The 17,811-nt window shown below is 40.2% G+C and overlaps 1 protein-coding gene across 4 annotated transcripts in view; it reads left to right on the top strand.

Annotated features, from left to right (window-relative positions):
* Window positions 1–17,811, top strand: part of LTBP1 (latent transforming growth factor beta binding protein 1) — a 196,196-nt gene that overhangs the window by 35,672 nt on the left and 142,713 nt on the right. For all 4 annotated transcript variants that reach the window (XM_069852452.1, XM_069852451.1, XM_069852454.1 and 1 more), the window contains exon 4: window positions 13,436–13,611. In XM_069852452.1, coding sequence (XP_069708553.1) covers window positions 13,436–13,611 — 176 coding nt within the window. The remainder of the gene's footprint in view (window positions 1–13,435; window positions 13,612–17,811) is intronic.

Genomic DNA, 17,811 nt, shown 5'->3' with positions numbered 1-17,811 from the left:
ATTGAGCCCCGAAGGATGTAATTTCAAACACCTTATAACCTGTTCTTTCTATAGTTTAGTCTTGTTGGACTGACAGTATTCAGCTTATGTTTAAGAGAAGTACCTTATGCAACAGGGGGAAAAAAATATTAAGTACTGTGAAATGTGATTAAGCGTTATGCTTGTGCGTAACGTAAACCTCTAAGTCACAAAATTCAGCGACTTAGAATATACTTGTAATACATTGTACCAAAACCTGTGAACCAAACCCAAGTACTGTGAAGGTATTGGAAGATGCGTATCAACTGCATTTTCTCAAAATCCACTCTGAAAAAATATTTCTTAAAACAAAGCTCATAGCTCTACGGAAAGCAGAATTTTACATGTAGAGACAGAAGCAAAGTGAATTTTTGAGGAGAAATTGGAGACATCCTTAAAAACCAGAGGAATGCCTTACAGACTTCAAATTTACCTACTGCAAATAGGAAAACAAGCTATTCCTAGACCTCTGGAATGCAGTCTGGGCTTTTGGTCACAGTATTTTTATACTTTTTAAAGTAGGCGAAGTGGTTTGGACTAGGAGATCCAAGTTCTTTTGTTGGTTCAGCCGTATGTCAGAAATTCTTCATAGCTGCTTTCTTGCAAGCTGAATTGAACTGTAGTTGGACTTGTTATTATAAAAAAGACCTAAATTGCTTTCACATACTTTGTCCCCATGTTGATCATGGGCTGAAGTCAGGGATATGGGGTTCTTTAAGTTTTTTTTGCATTTCACTGCCTTCCAGGGGTGTTACATGTGGGTTTCAGGAACCTAGAGGAATCTCTACTGTGGCATTCCAAGGCATGGTGTAGAGGCTGCTGAACATAGCGTCCATGGTTTTAAGTTTGAAGGTGCAGGGCTGTGCTTTACTAGTAACAAAGCCTTGGAATGAAATCATGGCCAGCAATGAAATGAATGAGAATTTGGTTGTTGACTTCAGTGGAATCAGGGGTTTATGTTAGTGTCAGGGCAACAGATTGCATTAAAACCAGTTTAACTGTTTCGGTGTTCTTCTGCATATGTACTGAGCACTGTGTGATCTTAAAACCTTTCACTGTTAAATAGTTTGCAGCATCTTATTAGGTTATGATGTAGATCATTGCTTTACAGGTATAGAAATGGAGAGGAGAAAAAAATGTGTGTCTATTCTAACCTTTGTGTCTGTAGTAAACTGCATTGCTCAGTATAGCAAGATCAGTGGTAAAACTGAGATTTCCAGCAGTTTAGCTTTTGTCGTTGACCTCAGTGCACTAGATAAGCTTGTCTTCTACCTGTTTATTTTAGAAATAACAGCAGTGCAGCATTGTAATAATACCATTCATCTGGCTCATTAGCAGTGGAATGGTGAGTCACTGTTCATTTGAAATCAATGCTCACATTTATCCCTGTAACTTTTGCTGAAAATCATGCACCTGTCTCAGACAAAAACATTATTGTCTTTGTATTATTTGGGTTAATGTTCTGAAAGATTATTTTAACACTCAATTTTCAAGCAACCCATCTTTTTTCTAGTAGGATTAAGTTAAGCAAGTATAAAAGTATAAAAGACTGAGGAACCAATAGGAACTTGTGGTTGGTATATACTACAGGCCACCTGATCAAGGAGAGCCAACTGATGAAGTCATCTTCTTCCAGCTTCAGGAGGCTTCACGCTTGCAAGCTCTCATCCTACTGGGGGTCTTTTCCAGCATATGTCAGGGTGATTAAAGTAGCACGGCAAGCTGTAGGCGATCCAGGAGACTCCTGGAGTGCATTGAAGATAATTTCTTAATCCAGTTTATAGAGACTGTCACCTAAGGGGACGCAATAGTGGACCTGATGGTCACTAATACAAGTGACACATACTAATACAAGTCACACATACAAGTATCACATCAGTGACATCAAGACTGAAGGCAGCCCAAGCTGCAGTGATCGTGCACTGGTGGAGTTCAAGGTCCTGGGAGATTTGGGGCAAGCGAGGAGTATAGTCAGGACCCTAAATTTCAGGAAAGCAGACTTCCAGCTCTTCAAGGAGTTACTCAGTACGACCCCCTGGGATGTGGTCCTCGGGGACAGGGGAGTAGAACAGAGCTGGCAGATATTTAAAGATGCTTTCCATAAAGCACAAGAGCGCTCAGTGCCCAGATGCAGGAAATCAGGCAGGAAAGGGAAGAGACCAGGGTGGCTGAGTTGAGACCTGGTGGTCAAACTAAAGAAGAGGGAACTACACAGGCAGTGCAAGCAGGGACAGGTAACCTGGGATGTGTAAAGGGAATGCTGCCCAGTTATGTGGGGATGGGATCAGGAAGGCCAAGGTGCAGCTGAACTTGGCAAAGGATATGAAGTCTAACAAGAAGGGCTCCTGCAGGTACATTAATCAGAAAAGAAAGGTTAAAGAAAATGTACCACCACTGATGGATGAAAATGGTGACCTCCTCTTGACAGACGAGGAGAAGGCTGAGGTACCTAACAACATTTTTTGCCTCAGTCTTCTCTGATAACTGCTCTCCTCACCCCTCCTTGGTCAGTGGACAACAAGATGGTGACCAGGGTGTAAAGCCTCTTCCGCTGTAGAGTAGGATCAGGCTCGTGACCAGCTGAGGAACTGGAACATACATAAGTCTATGGGACCTGGTAAGATGCATCCCAGAGTCCTGAGGGAATTGGCAGATGTGGTTGTCAAGACACTCTCCATAATATTTGAAAAGTCATGGCAATCAGGAGAAGTCCCTGGTGACTGGAAGAAGGGGAATGTTGTGCCCTTTTTAAAAAAAGTGTAGAAAAGATGACCCGGGGAACTACTGACCTGTCAGCCTCACCTCTGTGCCTGGGACGATCATGGAATAGATTCTCCTGAAAGCTATGCTGAAGCGCATGGAAGATGGGGAGGTGATTAGTGGCAGCCAGCGCAACTTCAATAGGGTAAAGTCCTGTATGACCAACTTAGTGGCTTTCTATGATGGGGTAACCACAGCAGTGGACACAGGTAAAAGGATGGATGTCATCTATCTGGACTTCTGTAAAGTGTTTGACACGGTCCCCTACAACATCCTTCTCGTGGATAAGAAATTTGTTGGATGGTAATTGTCAACGTCTCTATGTCCAGATAGAGATCCATAACAAGTGGCATCCCTCAGGGATCTGTGCGGGAACCAATGCTGTTTCATATCTTCCTCAATGATTTAGACAGGGAGATTGAATGTACCCTCAGCAAGTTTGCAGATGACACCAAGCTGAGTGGTGTAGTTGCCATACTGGAAGGACAGGATGTCATCCAGAGGGACCTGGACAGGCCTGTGAGAACCTCATGAAGTTCAACAAGGCCAAGTGCAAGGTCCTACACCTTGGTTAGGTCAATCCTCAATTTCAATGTGGGATGGTGGATGATGTGATTGAGAGCAGCCCTGTGGAGAAGGATTCGAGGTTGCGGATTGATGAGAAGATCGACATGAGCTGTCAATGTGCACTCGCAGCCCTGAAGGTCGACTGTATCGTGATGGGGCCTTGAGGAGCCTAGTCTAGTGGGATGTGTCCCTGCCTATGGCAGGAGGGTTGGAACTAGATGGTCTTTTATGCCCCTTCCAACCCAAACTATTCTATGATTCTATGCAGATGCATACACATAATTTCCCCAGAAGTTTTTTATCTGAAAATCCATGATCATGAAAACGTAGTTATACTGCATTATATCTGTGCAGTTTTAATGAAAAAAAGAAAAAGAAGTTATATGGCTGAATTTAAAAAAAAGAACTAAAATTCACTAACTTTTGGAAATTACTGTCCTCTGATCCTGCGTGAATACCTGAATTGCTTAGAAAATGTGGGGTTTTGTGTGATGTCATATTCAGACTATTTGTAGATGTATGTCACAAGGCTTTTGAAACTCTTGACCCTCAAAGTTAGATTCCTGGTAACAGCTTGCTGTTGTCCCGTTTCCCTGGTTCTGCCCACAAATAGAAACATCCCATTTTTGTGATGACTTAAAACAGAGCATAATCTTAATTACTCAATTTTGTGGTATGAAAATAGATAATATAGGTTGTTTATCTAGTTCAGCTAAGAAAGTAGTTGTACATTTGAAAGTGTAGATGTGAAAAGTGTTCTTCACCTAATACAAATATTATTCCTGCTTCCAAAGCTTTTCACTACTTATCTTTTCACCATCAGGGGTAGAGCACACGTACTTCTGGTTTTGTCTTGCATCCCTTCCAGACTTCCCAGATGTGGCAGAGAGCATGCTATTGCTGCATCACTTGAATTTAGGTTGCCACTGTGAAGGAGAACCTGGATAAAGGTTTTGGTTTTTCTTTTTTTCCTGACTCTCAGTCTTAGGATTGCTAAATTCTGTAGCTTTATTTATTAAGAGCAGTCCCTGGAGTGTCTCAGGGATCCTATTCTCTAGCCAGTACAGTTGGTCAGAGCTTCTTGCTGCTGATTTGGTATACTAAAAAGAGCTTCTGCTGAGAAATACGTGTGCTGAAGGTAGAATCTGGATTTAATCTTGACATTTTGAAGGCTTGCCTGTTGTATCTTACTATGCATTTATGCTCCTTGACACATAAATTTGGAAAGCCTTCAGTAAATATTGTTAAGATGGTTATTGTGCAGTAATCACCTCATTCAAACACATGAAAACATAGTTTATTCTCATATAATATTTGGTCAAAGTGAGTATTGTGCTTACATATAATATCAGTGTGTAATATGAAGGGATGAAGTGCTCTGACCTGTACACTTCTTGGCACTTCCTTACCAGGAGAAAAGCTTTGTTTGCATTGCTTATTATACTGTAGCAAAGGAATTTCTGAGGTTTATTCTGTGGTGATCTCATTCTCAAATTTGAAGTGTGTTCATCATCCATGTACGTTGGCATCCTTGGAAGCAATTATGTTCCATAATGTCTTGTGATGGTTCTTTCCATAAACTGATTCCGCAGTGTATGGAAAAAGTATTTTCTTTTTAGTCTAGAATTTATTGTGTTAATTTTTAATTAAGGGTTATTTTATATCTTTCTGTCATACTGTCCCTAAAGAACTTTCTTCAGAACTGAACAGAGTCTGGCTTTTCCCTGTCTGGACACTTTATGGACTCTGTTTTAACTTTGTGGGTTAAAAGCCTTTCTTGTAATTTTTTTCCTCAGCTCTTTGCACCCAGTAATGCATTGAGTTTTATCTTTTCATCCAGTTTTATATGCTGGAAACTTTGATCAGGCTGATGCTATAGTCTCTTGGTTGGTTGACTGCAGTCACTGTAGACATCAGTAATTGTCACAAATTCTGATTGCTTCTGATACACATTGTCGTGTTTGTAAGTGCTTGGTTTTGTCTGCATCTCGGGTATTCTTAAATCCTTCTCTCTTCCTGTCTGGCACTATTCAACTGTTTTGTCTTTTTCATACCTTTTCCTACTTGTACATAAGTCTGATTTATAAACAGGATATAATTCTATTCCCTATTTCTGACCCCTTCTGAGAAGCTCTGCTTACACCAGCCAGGTCATACTTTTAAAACAGTTCCTAGGCATAGAGAGCTGTAGTGGCAATGCATTTTTGTTAATCCATCTGCATCTACACAAAACCATGATGGGGTAGTAGTTACTTGCTCAGTGTGGTTTTTTTTTTCATAATCATGACTTAACGTGTCAGAATCTCAAGGGTAGACTGAGGTTTTAGGTTCATTACCTGTATATTTACTTCTATTTACTTATTAGATTCCTAAATGACAGACCTGTTTAATTCAGACAAGACCGTAAGTGTATTCTCAGAATGAATTTGTGTAAATATATGCTTGCTAGTCTGGAAGACCAAATTAATTTGAGAATTTCTGAATTACTGTAGCAGAATTTTAAATAATTCTAAGTTACTTACTTAACTGAAGTGAGTATTACTAAACCATGTGCACGTTGATAGATTTCAAAAGGACATAACATAATTAATATGTGTCCAAGAAAAAAGTATATCTGTTCTGCTTCATATCTTTGCCCATTTTAGACTTGTCACACTGTTTTATAATTTAGGGTTTCTTAGTAGCCTTTTGTAAGATAAATCTTCAAAGTCTTTTTCGAATCTCAAATAAATTATATCAACCAACTGGACTCTTTGTCCGCTGTTTTTCTTTAACATGCTCAAGAATTTGAGTAGATTAGTAATGCCTGGTTTTCCTTTGCAGCAGCTGTGCTCATTTGCCTTTATCGTGTAGCAGCCGTTGTGGGAGTTTGTTTATATTTTTAATTGTCATTTCAGCATACTTTTCTAATACCAAAATCTGTCACGTAGGTGGACAGATTAGAAATTATCACTAGTTAATTTGTCTTTATTGGAGTAATTTTTTTTCACATGGTGTCAGTGTGCTATTCAGTATCATGCCACTAGCTGTATGAAAACAAAGTGATTTTTCTATAGAAAATGTAATGTGAAACAGGGAAGGGATATCTATACGTTAATTTCAGTAAAGATTATGTATGGAACTTGCTCGGTGCTCTGGTTGACAGAGTTTGCCATTTACTGGGGAATTTCATCTTTACATACTGTTGCAATAGAGCAAATGCCAGAAAGTCAATTTTTTTAGTGCAAATATTTGTAACATTGGCAGCCACTCTTTTAAAAGCTGAATTACTAATGAGTTTGATATCCTCCTTGATTTTTAAAAGACACTGACAACATATCTTACATGAATGTAGTATTATCAAATGTCAAGTCCTGGAAAAGAAAACCCAACAAAATCAACCAAAGCAGATCAACGAGAACAAGTCAGCAACACGCCTAGGTTTTGGGGGGGTTGGCTTTTCTTGTTTACCTCCTTGAACTTTGCTAGTAGGAGATGGCTGACAAATTGAAGGTCTGTGTATTTCTGAGAGCTTGTATAAAACAATCCAGATATGAAATTAATTTATCTCGATTCACGAAGAGCTTCACTAGTTAAGTATTGGTGAAGGTATACACAACATAATCAATAAATTGTAGCTTCTGGTTGTTCATTGGTGCATGGTGAAAAGGGAAGCTTGTGAGTTGCCCTTACTGTGATGCTACAACGTAGTGTCTGTTGTTCATCAGTCTCATATTGGATATTCCTAGTCTTCATGCATATTGTTTTCTTAAGGGCTGGTTTACTTTGAAGATGGTTAAGACTCAGTACCTTGATGGCACTTGGGGAGTGGGGTAGAACAAACTTGCTGTGCTTGTTCTAATGAAAAGATCTAGTAGGCAAACTTTCCTTTTATCCCTGATAGAATTACCATTTATAATAATATTATATAATAAAAATACTAATGCAGCACTAGTTGTTCTAGGGTAGGCAGGTATCAATGCTTGTTTTGCAGTGTTTGGACCACATTTCAGGGACAGTATTTTTAATTATGTGTTACAAGTACATTTATTGACATAAAATCAATTTTGTGGAGAACTTTTGCAGTGACGGAAAGATCTTGAATGCTTCCTCTCTTTAATTTCTTATGACTGGTAGAACATTGTGAGATAGGCCATGCTTGATTTATGTTTGGTATGCTAATGTAAAGGGCTCTGAAGAAATCCCATCTGTTCATCATCAGCTGGGAAGTTTAAACTTTTTCATGTATCTTAAAAAAAATTAGAGAAGCAATATAAGGGGCAAACAGCTGGCAGAGGTCAGGCTGAACTAGCAACTGGATTTTAATAATTTATGAGGAGGGGATTTAGTTCTGTTTCCATGCCTTTTAAACTGTCCTGCATGTTTTCTTTTTTGTCTCATCGTTTTGGAAAATGCTGGATTCTCTTCTCCTTTTGATTGATCATTGTGAGTTTTAGAGGAGATAGTGAAGAAGGGAGTAATAAGTAGGTCTGTATAAAACAATTCTGTTAGCAATTTAGATTATTTTTTTTTTTAAGTATTGCTAGCTAGGAGCCAAGTGTGGAAGCATAAGACTTACAGTAAATAAAATGAAGAAAGCAGCCTGAGTCAAGCTTGTCTTATTTAGTCTAGACAGTACTTTTCATGCCAAATGTTTCTGGTCTCATTCCTGCTTGCCAGGGTTACTCTGATACATCACATTCCTGGTTTGCTTTTATCAAGCAAGAGAGCATTCTTTTGCATGATGGTTAGCTGCAAATGTTTGTTCTCCTTCTGTAGGACAGTTTTGGTTTTTTATGTGTTTATCAAATTGTTTGTTTGTTGAAAATACAATTAGACATTTGTTTGTCTGCCTAGTTTACACTTCAGCAATGGAAAGATTTTGTCAAGTTTATTAAGTTAATGTCAGTTTTGACCATCTATTACACACTGCCTGATAAATTAGTGACATAAGCCTGTGTAATACAAAAATGTTTCAGAGCTGTGGCTGTTTCATGCAAAATTTAAAGTCTGAAACTAACGATTTCATCTTTTTAACTAGTGTTACAGGGAGCATTGCTAGTACTTTAATGTTCTGTGTTGTAGCAATGCCCAGGAGTTCCACTGTGTTGTGCAGCATTCAGATGTGAGGTAAGCTAAAGATGGGAAGCTATAAAGTACCTTCAGTTGCAGTGATAGTTGTTATTAATACTTAAGAACTATCTTTCTCTTAACATTAAGTATAGCGGTCGTTGGTTTATGAGTATGCCTTTCATTTCTTTGTTTTAAATCATAAAAACCTGCTTTAGAGTGTCTGTGACCTACTTAGAGTATCCTTCCATGGGCTGTGGTAGTGAGATAGCACCAGCTAACCCTAATGGCCGTGAACCTTGAGTAGTATTGTGAAGAAATCTGTCTATCCTGCTACTTATTTTTCAGTGTGGATATTCCAACACTGAGAACAGATGAAAACACTCCATTCAGTGCCTAGCACTGCTGTTCTTGTATATTCTGAGCAGAGATTAAACTGCCTGAACCATTTGCTTTGGGACAGCTAAATAAATCTGAGCATAATAGCACACCTAGCTGTTGCAGGTGTGGTTGTGGGCGTGGCACCTGGGCCCCCAGGTGAAGACAAGACCAGCATGAGGGGCTCAAGTAGAGCTCCAGAATTTGGCAGGAGTCACCCTACATTGTAGTACAGCTGTTGAGGTAATTTCCTAAGGCTCAGTAGGGACTGGAGTGATTCTTGTTACCAAACTAGGCCTGAAATGTTTCCTTGTGACTTTTTACATTAGTATTAATAATTTTTGGTGCTAACATTACTTGCCTGCTCTCTGAGGCTCATGCTCTCCTCTGTCTTCTCAGGTCAATTAGAATGGTTAGTTCTGAATATTCCTTTCACGGGGATCGTAGAATCATAGAATGGTCTGGGTTGGAAGGGAACTTAAAGCTTATCCAGTTCCAATCCCCTGCCATGGGCAGGGACACCTCCCACTAGACCAGGCTCCTCAAGGCCCCATCCAACCTGCCCTTGAACACTTCCAGGGAGGGAGCATCCACAGCTTTCCTGGGCAGCCTATTCCAGTGTCTCACCACTGTCATAATGAAGAATTTCTTCCTAATGTCTAATCTAAGTCTTCCCCCTTCCAATTTAAAGCCATTGCCCTTAGTCCTATTGCTACATGCCCTTGTATAAAGTCTCTCCCCAGCTTTCTTGTAGGACCCTTCAGGTACTAGAAGGTCGCTATAAGGTCTCCCCAGAGCTTTCTTTTCTTCAGGCTGAACAACGCCAACTCTCTCAGCCTGTCCTCATAGAAGAGGACAGCCATCTGATCATCTCTGTGGCCCTCCTCTGGACCGGTTCCAACAGTTCTATATTCTTCTACTGTATTCCAGTAGGGGTCCCACAAGAGTGGAATAGAGGGGCAGAATCACCTCCCTTGACCCGCTGGCCATGTTTCTTTTGATACGGTTGGTCTTCTGGTCTGCGAGCACATGTTGCTGATTCACATTGAGCTTGTTATCAATCAGCACCCCTGAGTCCTTCTCCAGAGGGCTGCTTTCAATCATGTCATCCCCCATCCTGTACTGAAACTGTGGATTGCTCCCAACCAGAACCTAGGACCTTGCAGGATCAATACAAGTGAGAAAAAAAAAGTAACCCTTACTGTGTTAGTGAGCCCACTAGAAATCTTATCTTCTTACTTAGAAGTCCTGCAGCAGTTGAAGGACACCACCACCTGGTCCTGGCCTCCTTCCCCCCACCCCATGCTAGTTTAGGAAGATAAAGCCCCGTGACTTTCAGTAGCTACTGTAACCAAAACTGTTGATAGCAGAGCTACATGACTGGTCTCATATAGCTCCCATGATGTAGTTGAGCAGTATCCTTGATTCTAGTTGAAGATGCAGCATCTCAGTTAACTATGTGGTATCCTTTTGATTATGAACTAACATCTTTTAATAATTAGGTCATGCTGAGAATAATTTGAGTATCAAAAGAACAGTCAGAGCAGAGGGATCTCATAAATGCTTTCATGTGTGACCATATCGGCTCCTACTGGAACTGCACTTCTGGTAAGCAAGACCAGTCAAGCTGGCCATCCATCTGGCAAAGGCCTGCTGCCTGTTAGATCACTTCCACTCTAGTAGATGATGTTCAATACTGGGCAACTTTTAAACTTTTGTGCATACGAACAGGTGCTTAAGTGACAGAAGCTATCTGTATCCAGTCAAAGAAAATTACACCATTGAACTTCTGTAGTAGTTTGACCTCTGTTGTCGTGGCCTGCTTACACATCACATGCGAAGAATTCGGTATAGAGCCTCTTCTACCCAGGTACAGAAATTATTTTTCTAGTACATAGGCATTGAATGAGATCTGTAGAGATGCTAGATTGTGCTGGAAGGATTGCAGTGACTCTGAAAAGAAATGAAATTCCTACATAAGCTGTACTGAAGGCAGAGACTTCAGCTTTATCACAGGGTGAGGAATCTTCCTGGGGGGTACTTCTTATCAAGCTGTGTTGAATTCTGAGCCTGACCTCTAACGTCCCCTCACTGTGTGATCTTTTGATCTCCTGTTATGAAACCTAAAGACAACGTAGAAAGCACATCGTTCTCTCTTAATCTGTGGAACAGACTTTTACTGAATATGAGTGTGTAAGCGCTATATTAGAAAATTAGTAAAATCAGAAAAATTTTACTTGGAAATTGTCTGAGGATTATGTTTCTGTTCTATGTAAGAGTCGTATGGTGTCTCTGTTAATGATTGTGCTTTTTCTCAAACTGCTCCAAGTTAACAAGAGCATCTTGTGTAGGACAAAACCCCATTGTCTGTTCTAACCACAAATCCATTGGCTACAGCAGTTACTGAGCATCCTCAAATAACATGACTAAGGAATCGGGCATTGCTTTGGAGATAGGGGCTGCCTCATGCTGCGCATGTTAAGCAAACAATGCAATAACTGTCTGACTTCTCACTCAGCTGAAGCTCTTCAGTCCCACCACTGCGGGGAAGTGCTGCTCAGCTGTCCTCTGTGATGCAGTGCCCATGCCCTGTTCTCAGAAGACAGTTATTTACCCTGCAGAACTGTGGATCTTCGTGGGGTGGTTGTTACAAATCCCATGACTCTCGCATTTTTTCCACTTTTACAGACTGAACTTATTGCAGACCTTTAATTGAGAAGAAAGTGAGGGAGGCTTACAGCGTCCCATTCTTTGTCCTTTGCTCAGAGGAAGGTATAATGTATTCCTAGTAGCTACTCTTATTAGGTTAGTAACTGACACTACACTCTGAAGAATCACAGAATCACAGAATAACCAGGTTGGAAGAGACCCACCGGATCATCGAGTCCAACCGTTCCCATCAAACACTAAACCATATCCCTCAGCACCTCATCCACCCGTGCCTTAAACACCTCCAGGGAAGGTGACTCAACCACCTCCCTGGGCAGCCTGTTCCAGTGCCCAATGACCCTTTCTGTAAAGAATTTTTTCCTAATGTCTAGCCTAAACCTCCCCTGGCGGAGCTTGAGGCCATTCCCTCTTGTCCTGTCCCCTGTCACTTGGGAGAAGAGCCCAGCACCCTCCTCTCTACAACCTCCTTTCAGGTAGTTGTAGAGAGCAATGAGGTCTCCCCTCAGCCTCCTCTTCTCCGGGCTAAACAACCCCAGCTCTCTCAGCCGCTCCTCATAAGGCCCGTTCTCCAGCCCCTTCACCAGCTTTGTTGCTCTTCTCTGGACTCTCTCCAGAGCCTCAACATCCTTCTTATGGTGAGGGGCCCAGAACTGAACACAGTATTCGAGGAGCGGTCTCACCAGTGCCAAGTACAGAGGGAGGATAACCTCCCTGGACCTGCTGGTCACGCCGTTTCTGATACAAGCCAAGATGCCATTGGCCTTCTGGGCCACCTGGCCACACTGCTGGCTCATATTCAGTCGGTTGTCAGTCAACACCCCCAGGTCCCTCTCCTCCAGGCAGCTTTCTAGACAGAATGCGTATCTCCACACTGTGATCCATGTTGGCTAAAACTTTTTGAAAACTTGCTATTAGTAGGTTTAATACTTGAAGGTGTGCTGTTATTTGCTAGGTAGTGGAACTTTGTAGTCAAGGGGCCCCAAAGCAGATCACAGTTTCATTGTGTGTGGCTAGCAGCTGCTCAGTTTGCTCCCTTGCTTGTTTATCCTGGGGTAAATCACTGTGGAAGAGTGAAGGACGGTTTGTTTGTTAGTAACGAAATGGTACTGCTGATGGTGGCTAAATAACCGTATGTTTGAGAGAGAGGAAAGGGAATTTCTATTGAAAATTGTTGAGGTTTTGTGCAGTGAGAAGATAAGGTCTCTAGGGAGAAATCTAACAATACAAGTAAGGAACTGGGACAGACAGTGAGTGAATTGGTGAGCTTGAAGGAATCATCTTGTTTAACAGGAAGGGGAAATAGTTTTGCTGTGAAAGGAAGCCGCGTGGTTATGGGACATTTACCAGAGATGCTGAATAGTGCATGGGAGAGAAGATGGGTGGGGAAAATAACATGGGTTTGGGAAACAGAGACAGAGCTTCTGATGAGATGAGAGACAGACTGAAAAAGGAGAAGAGGAGCAGTGCTGTGCTCTAGGGCTAGAGGCGTATATGATAGGGAAGGGAACAGAGTTTCTGGGAGCAGAGGGGGAAAGCCAACTGTGCTTAGGTTCTAATTAACATACCCGGTGTGAAATAACAGTTGTAAGAAATGGAGAGAGAATTAAATGCATTGCTGCTTCTCAGACTAGTCTAGAAAGCTCTGTGTGCTAAAAATGTTCAGTTTCAACTCATGGCTTTGAGGAAGACTTTATCCTATTCCTCCTTTCTTTCTGAATTTTCCATGATACTTCTCTTTCTGTGTCGAAGAGGAAGTGGTAATCCCTGTAGTCTTTATTTGTTAGGTGTTTGTTGAGCTGACAAGACAATGAGAATGCTGAATACATGGAAAATCAAGCACTTCATTGAAAGTTAGTGAGTTTCCCAAACTGTATTTTGAGAAAGCGGAGTACAGGTGAATTTGTCTGTAATTTTTTACCAGTAGTTTCTAAATTTCATTTATTAATTGTTACATCATTCTGTCTCTTCTATTTGATTTTTTCCCACAAAACAGGATGCTGCCTCTTTCGTCGCAGACACTGATGATGAATCTTCATCATGGCCAAACACAGGAATATGTGATCAAACCCAAATATTATCCAGTAAAAAAAGTGATCTCAGGAGAACAGTCCACTGAGGGTTCATTACCACTGAGGCTGGGCCAGGATCAGCTTGCGTCACCTTTTCAGTGTGAGTACAACTGCAGAAAGCGTACTCCCTTCTTTCCCCATTAAAAGCTCCAGCCCCTGACACTGGTTTCCTTTGTTTTCTTTTTGAGATCTTGAAAGTATCTTTTGTTCACCTGAACTGCAGTAAGACTTCAGGACGGAAAAAGGTTAAAATAATTAAACATGAGATAATTCTTAGGTTAGCAAATACTCCAGCATTCTGCATCCTGTTGAGAGGTAAAGTAGATTTCCTGGATGAAGAAAACATTAACCTGATTGGGTGTTGGACTCTCGTAACACTTTTTCTAGATAATAGGTTTTCCTTCAGATAAAAGGTGCTTTGTGAGCACTTCCTAGAGTGGGCATAACCGTGGGTGTAGTCAGCATAAGATGAGGGTTTCCTTTACTTTGGTATGATGGATACCATTCTGGGAAAGCTGGAGTCCAGGATTGTGGTCTCATTGGTGACTGTTTCTTCTATATATTTAATTTATTATGTACTTATACAATTCTACACAGTGTATACACTCGCTGCATGAGAGTTTCTGCATTATATTTATAAAAAAGGGATTGTGTAGGTGCCCAGACTGTGGCCTTGACTCATGCCCCGTTGTGTGGGAACCTTGAGGACAAGTTTTGGCTTAAAAGATGAGAAGCTTGATGAATTATTGGTTAGGTATTACACAGTGTCTCCTGGCTTGATTTGGAGAACAGTTCCCACAGTTAAATCCTGGACTTATTAACATAAGACCTAAGGTACTTGCAGTCTCCTAACAGACTTCCTGTGCTGTAGCACAGAGGAATATGTTCTGCTGAGGATTTGGGAAAGAGCCTTTCGTTAGAATGAAATCTGTAAATATAGTTTCTTTGCATGAGTATCTTTGCATTTCTGCATTGCACATCTTTATGGTCTGTCTGTTTATACTTAAATGCAAGTCCTTGCTTCCTTTTCCTCAAGTGTAAGTTCATAGAATTTAGAATTTTAATAAGAATCTCCACCCTACCAGGAAGAAGAGGGAACAGCCAGAGGTCTTAACATTTTCCAAGTAGTGAAGCATACTGCTCACAAAGCACTACATCTCTTTCTCAGAAGCTTCAAAAAAATATGTAACGTTGTCAACATCATCCAATAATCCCTTTTTCAAATCAGAGGCCATTGCTTTTCTTCCAATCGGCTGTAACTTTCTTCCAATTAAGATATTAGTGGCCACTGGGATTGGATTGTGCCTCTTCTGACTCTTGCTAGCCAAAGGGCATACAAATCCCAGGTTGCATAGTTCTCCCGGCACTTAGAGTGACTGTTGCTAGTTGGATACTGGCCAAAAAAAATCGCTAGTTTTGCTCCCTTCTTTCAGGCTGTTTGAGTCTGTCTGCCTTAGATAAGTTCAGCATTCCTTGCAAGTACCAAGCTGCCACTAAACAAATGAGTTGCATGAGAGTGGTTTTTTTTTTTCTTCTAACATAGCATAAGGAAATAATAACTCCATGCAGCCCTAAGACAAGAAGCCAGTGTTTCTAGCTCTTTCCAGCTTATTGGAGTTGCTCTGTTAATTACAGTACTTTGAGCGATGTGACTGGGAGAAGGAAAGCCAGGAGCTGAAGATGTAAAGCACTTGTTATCAAATCCTAAGAAGCCCATAAGTGAACAGCGCATTAATGAAACATTCTGCCTTTATTGGAAAGTGCATGGTTCCTAATACACCTAAAGGACAGATAGTTGAAACAGTTTTTGTGGCCTGGCAAGATCAACCATGACTCAAGTGTCACCTCAGAGGTAAAATGCAGGATTAAGTCTGAGTCTATTTGCCAATTGTTGAAATTTTTGATACTGCACTTTTGAGCAGCCTAAAAAATGTCACATTGCCTGTTTTGTCTCCTCCTCTACATTTGTGAGGTGGGAATTGGTGACTGCAATTTCTGATGAAGGAGTTTAGATATCTGCTAACAGGGATTGCAGTTTGAGCTGTGTGTTATTAGTGTTTAAGATTGTGTATCCCTAGCCTCAACAGGAGACCTAGTATGTGGCCAGCTATTTCTATTTAGGGTGGCTTCTGGTTTCTAGAGATGCTTAAATGGATTCCAAGGATAGAAAGCTACTTGTTTCCACAAAAAACTTCAACTGTCAGTATTTTAATTACAGTGCAGTGAGATTAGGATGTGAAATTTCATGTCAGGTGTTCTGTGATAACCACCAATAAGCAGTTCATAGCCCTGTCTGGAATTGAGCGATGAGCTCCAGCTGATTATGTCATGCTTAGGGCAGGAATGACATTCTTTCTCTTGTTAATATGAGGAAATTTATCAGAATGGATAATGATCTCATGGTATTTTGTCAGTGTTTTTAAATGTATAATCTCATTTCTTTGAATGTCTCTTATTTCATTGTGCAAAGGAATCCTTAATGACAATGTGGAGGTACTTGAAAATGAAGAAGGCAAAAATGTAATAGTTTCATTAAAACGCTAAAGCCAGAAAGTTAGTGCTGTATACTTAAAGACTTTTTTATTTCCTTGTTAATAAATAACTTTTTTTTAGAGAAGAAGCAGTAGCCATATAATACTTGATACCACATTCAGTATAGAAAAAAAGAAAGTTCAAGAGCCATAAATATGTCATTATATGATTTTAAGTGCTTGTCTTTACAGCCAAAATGCTATTTTGCTTGCATGCTTCTAAATCTTCTGTTGTTAAAGTTACTACACTCTAAAGTATCTGTTTAATCAGTACACAGGTATAGTTAAGCTACTGCAAATTAATCTTGAGTTATCTTTGTGTAGAATTAACAAATACTTCAGTATAAGGCTTTGGAAATTCAGAGCCTTCTCAAGCAAATGAAAATAGCTCCTGTGCGATAGACTGACAGCTGCAAAGAAAGTATAAATATGGTTTAACACCAGTAGGAAGACTGAATATTTAGTGACAAAAATAAGCTTGCAGTGGAATTGATACAATCAGCAAAAAATAACTGAAAAGGAGGAGATCATATGGATCTCAATATTTGCAATGTAAACATTAAAAATACTTGGACATGGTGGTAAAGCCAGCCAAATAGCCTGTCTTATATAGGCTCGCCATAAGCTCTGAGTAATTCTCAAGGGATGCATTGCTTTCTTAAAAGTACATACTGGCACGCTTGACCTGTAATCTGCCTGAATATTTGAAACCTCAAGGTTAAAAATATGCTAAGAGTCTAACAGTAGCAATAGCATCAGCACAGAAATTTCAGCTATATAAATTCTGTATGCAACGCGTTAGTCTATAAAACAGTAGGAAGATGATATTTCTAGTAATTCAGGTACATTTACCTCAGACGTTTTCCACTACTCTTTTAATGCCACTGTTAAATAGTAACCACTATTGAGTGTAAGCTGAGCAGAGATCATCCTCTAAGTATCAGTGCTAATCTCCCTGGCTTTATAAATGTAATGCTGATGAAAAAGGAATTCTGTGCTGTTTCTATTGGTCTAGAATATATATGATAATAAGCAAATTCTACACCTAATGTGCACTTCCTGGGATTTCTTTCAACACGGTTATTGGGAGAACTGCTTATTACAGCAGTAATAGGCTAAGAAGTTTTCAGTTTTACTTTGTCCACTTCTGATGTAAAATGATTCTTCAGAAAATGCTTTTAAATATACACCTTATTTTCCAGCCTGAGACACTTGAGGGATTTTGTGGCATTGTGGATTTTCTCCGTTGAGCTAAAAAAATGTAGAATTTCTGTTTCTGCAAGCAATTGCCCAGTGTTGTTGGGGTGTGTGCTGCCTGCCTGTAGAGGATACTTTTGTGTACCCCTTACTAGGCTACAATTCCTCATGTGTACAATGATGAAGCCACCACTTTTCTGTCTTAGAGACATATTGTGGAAAATATATTAATTAGTGCCTGAGGCAACCAGAAATTGCACTAAAAGCAAAAGAAAAACTCAAGAGTAGGCTTAGAGCACCTTATCTACTGCTGATAATGGCATTTTATGAAGGAAATAACTTTGTTTTATGAACACGTGCTTTATCCCAAGAATGAATTCATGTTTGAGAAGGAAAATGAGCCTAATCTGTTTATTCAGGAAGGCAATACAACATGTATTTGAATTTTGCAATTGATGTTGCATAGAATCACAGAATCGCTAGGTTCGAAAACACCTTTGAGATCATCAAGTCCAACTGTACCTGTCCACTACTGTATCATATCTCTGAGCACCTTGTCTACCTGTCTTTTA

Source organism: Phaenicophaeus curvirostris, chromosome 2 (genome assembly GCF_032191515.1).
Source record: "Phaenicophaeus curvirostris isolate KB17595 chromosome 2, BPBGC_Pcur_1.0, whole genome shotgun sequence".
NCBI lineage: Eukaryota > Metazoa > Chordata > Aves > Cuculiformes > Cuculidae > Phaenicophaeus > Phaenicophaeus curvirostris.
Note: the sequence above shows the minus strand (reverse complement) of the source record. Positions and strands in the feature narration are given on the sequence as shown.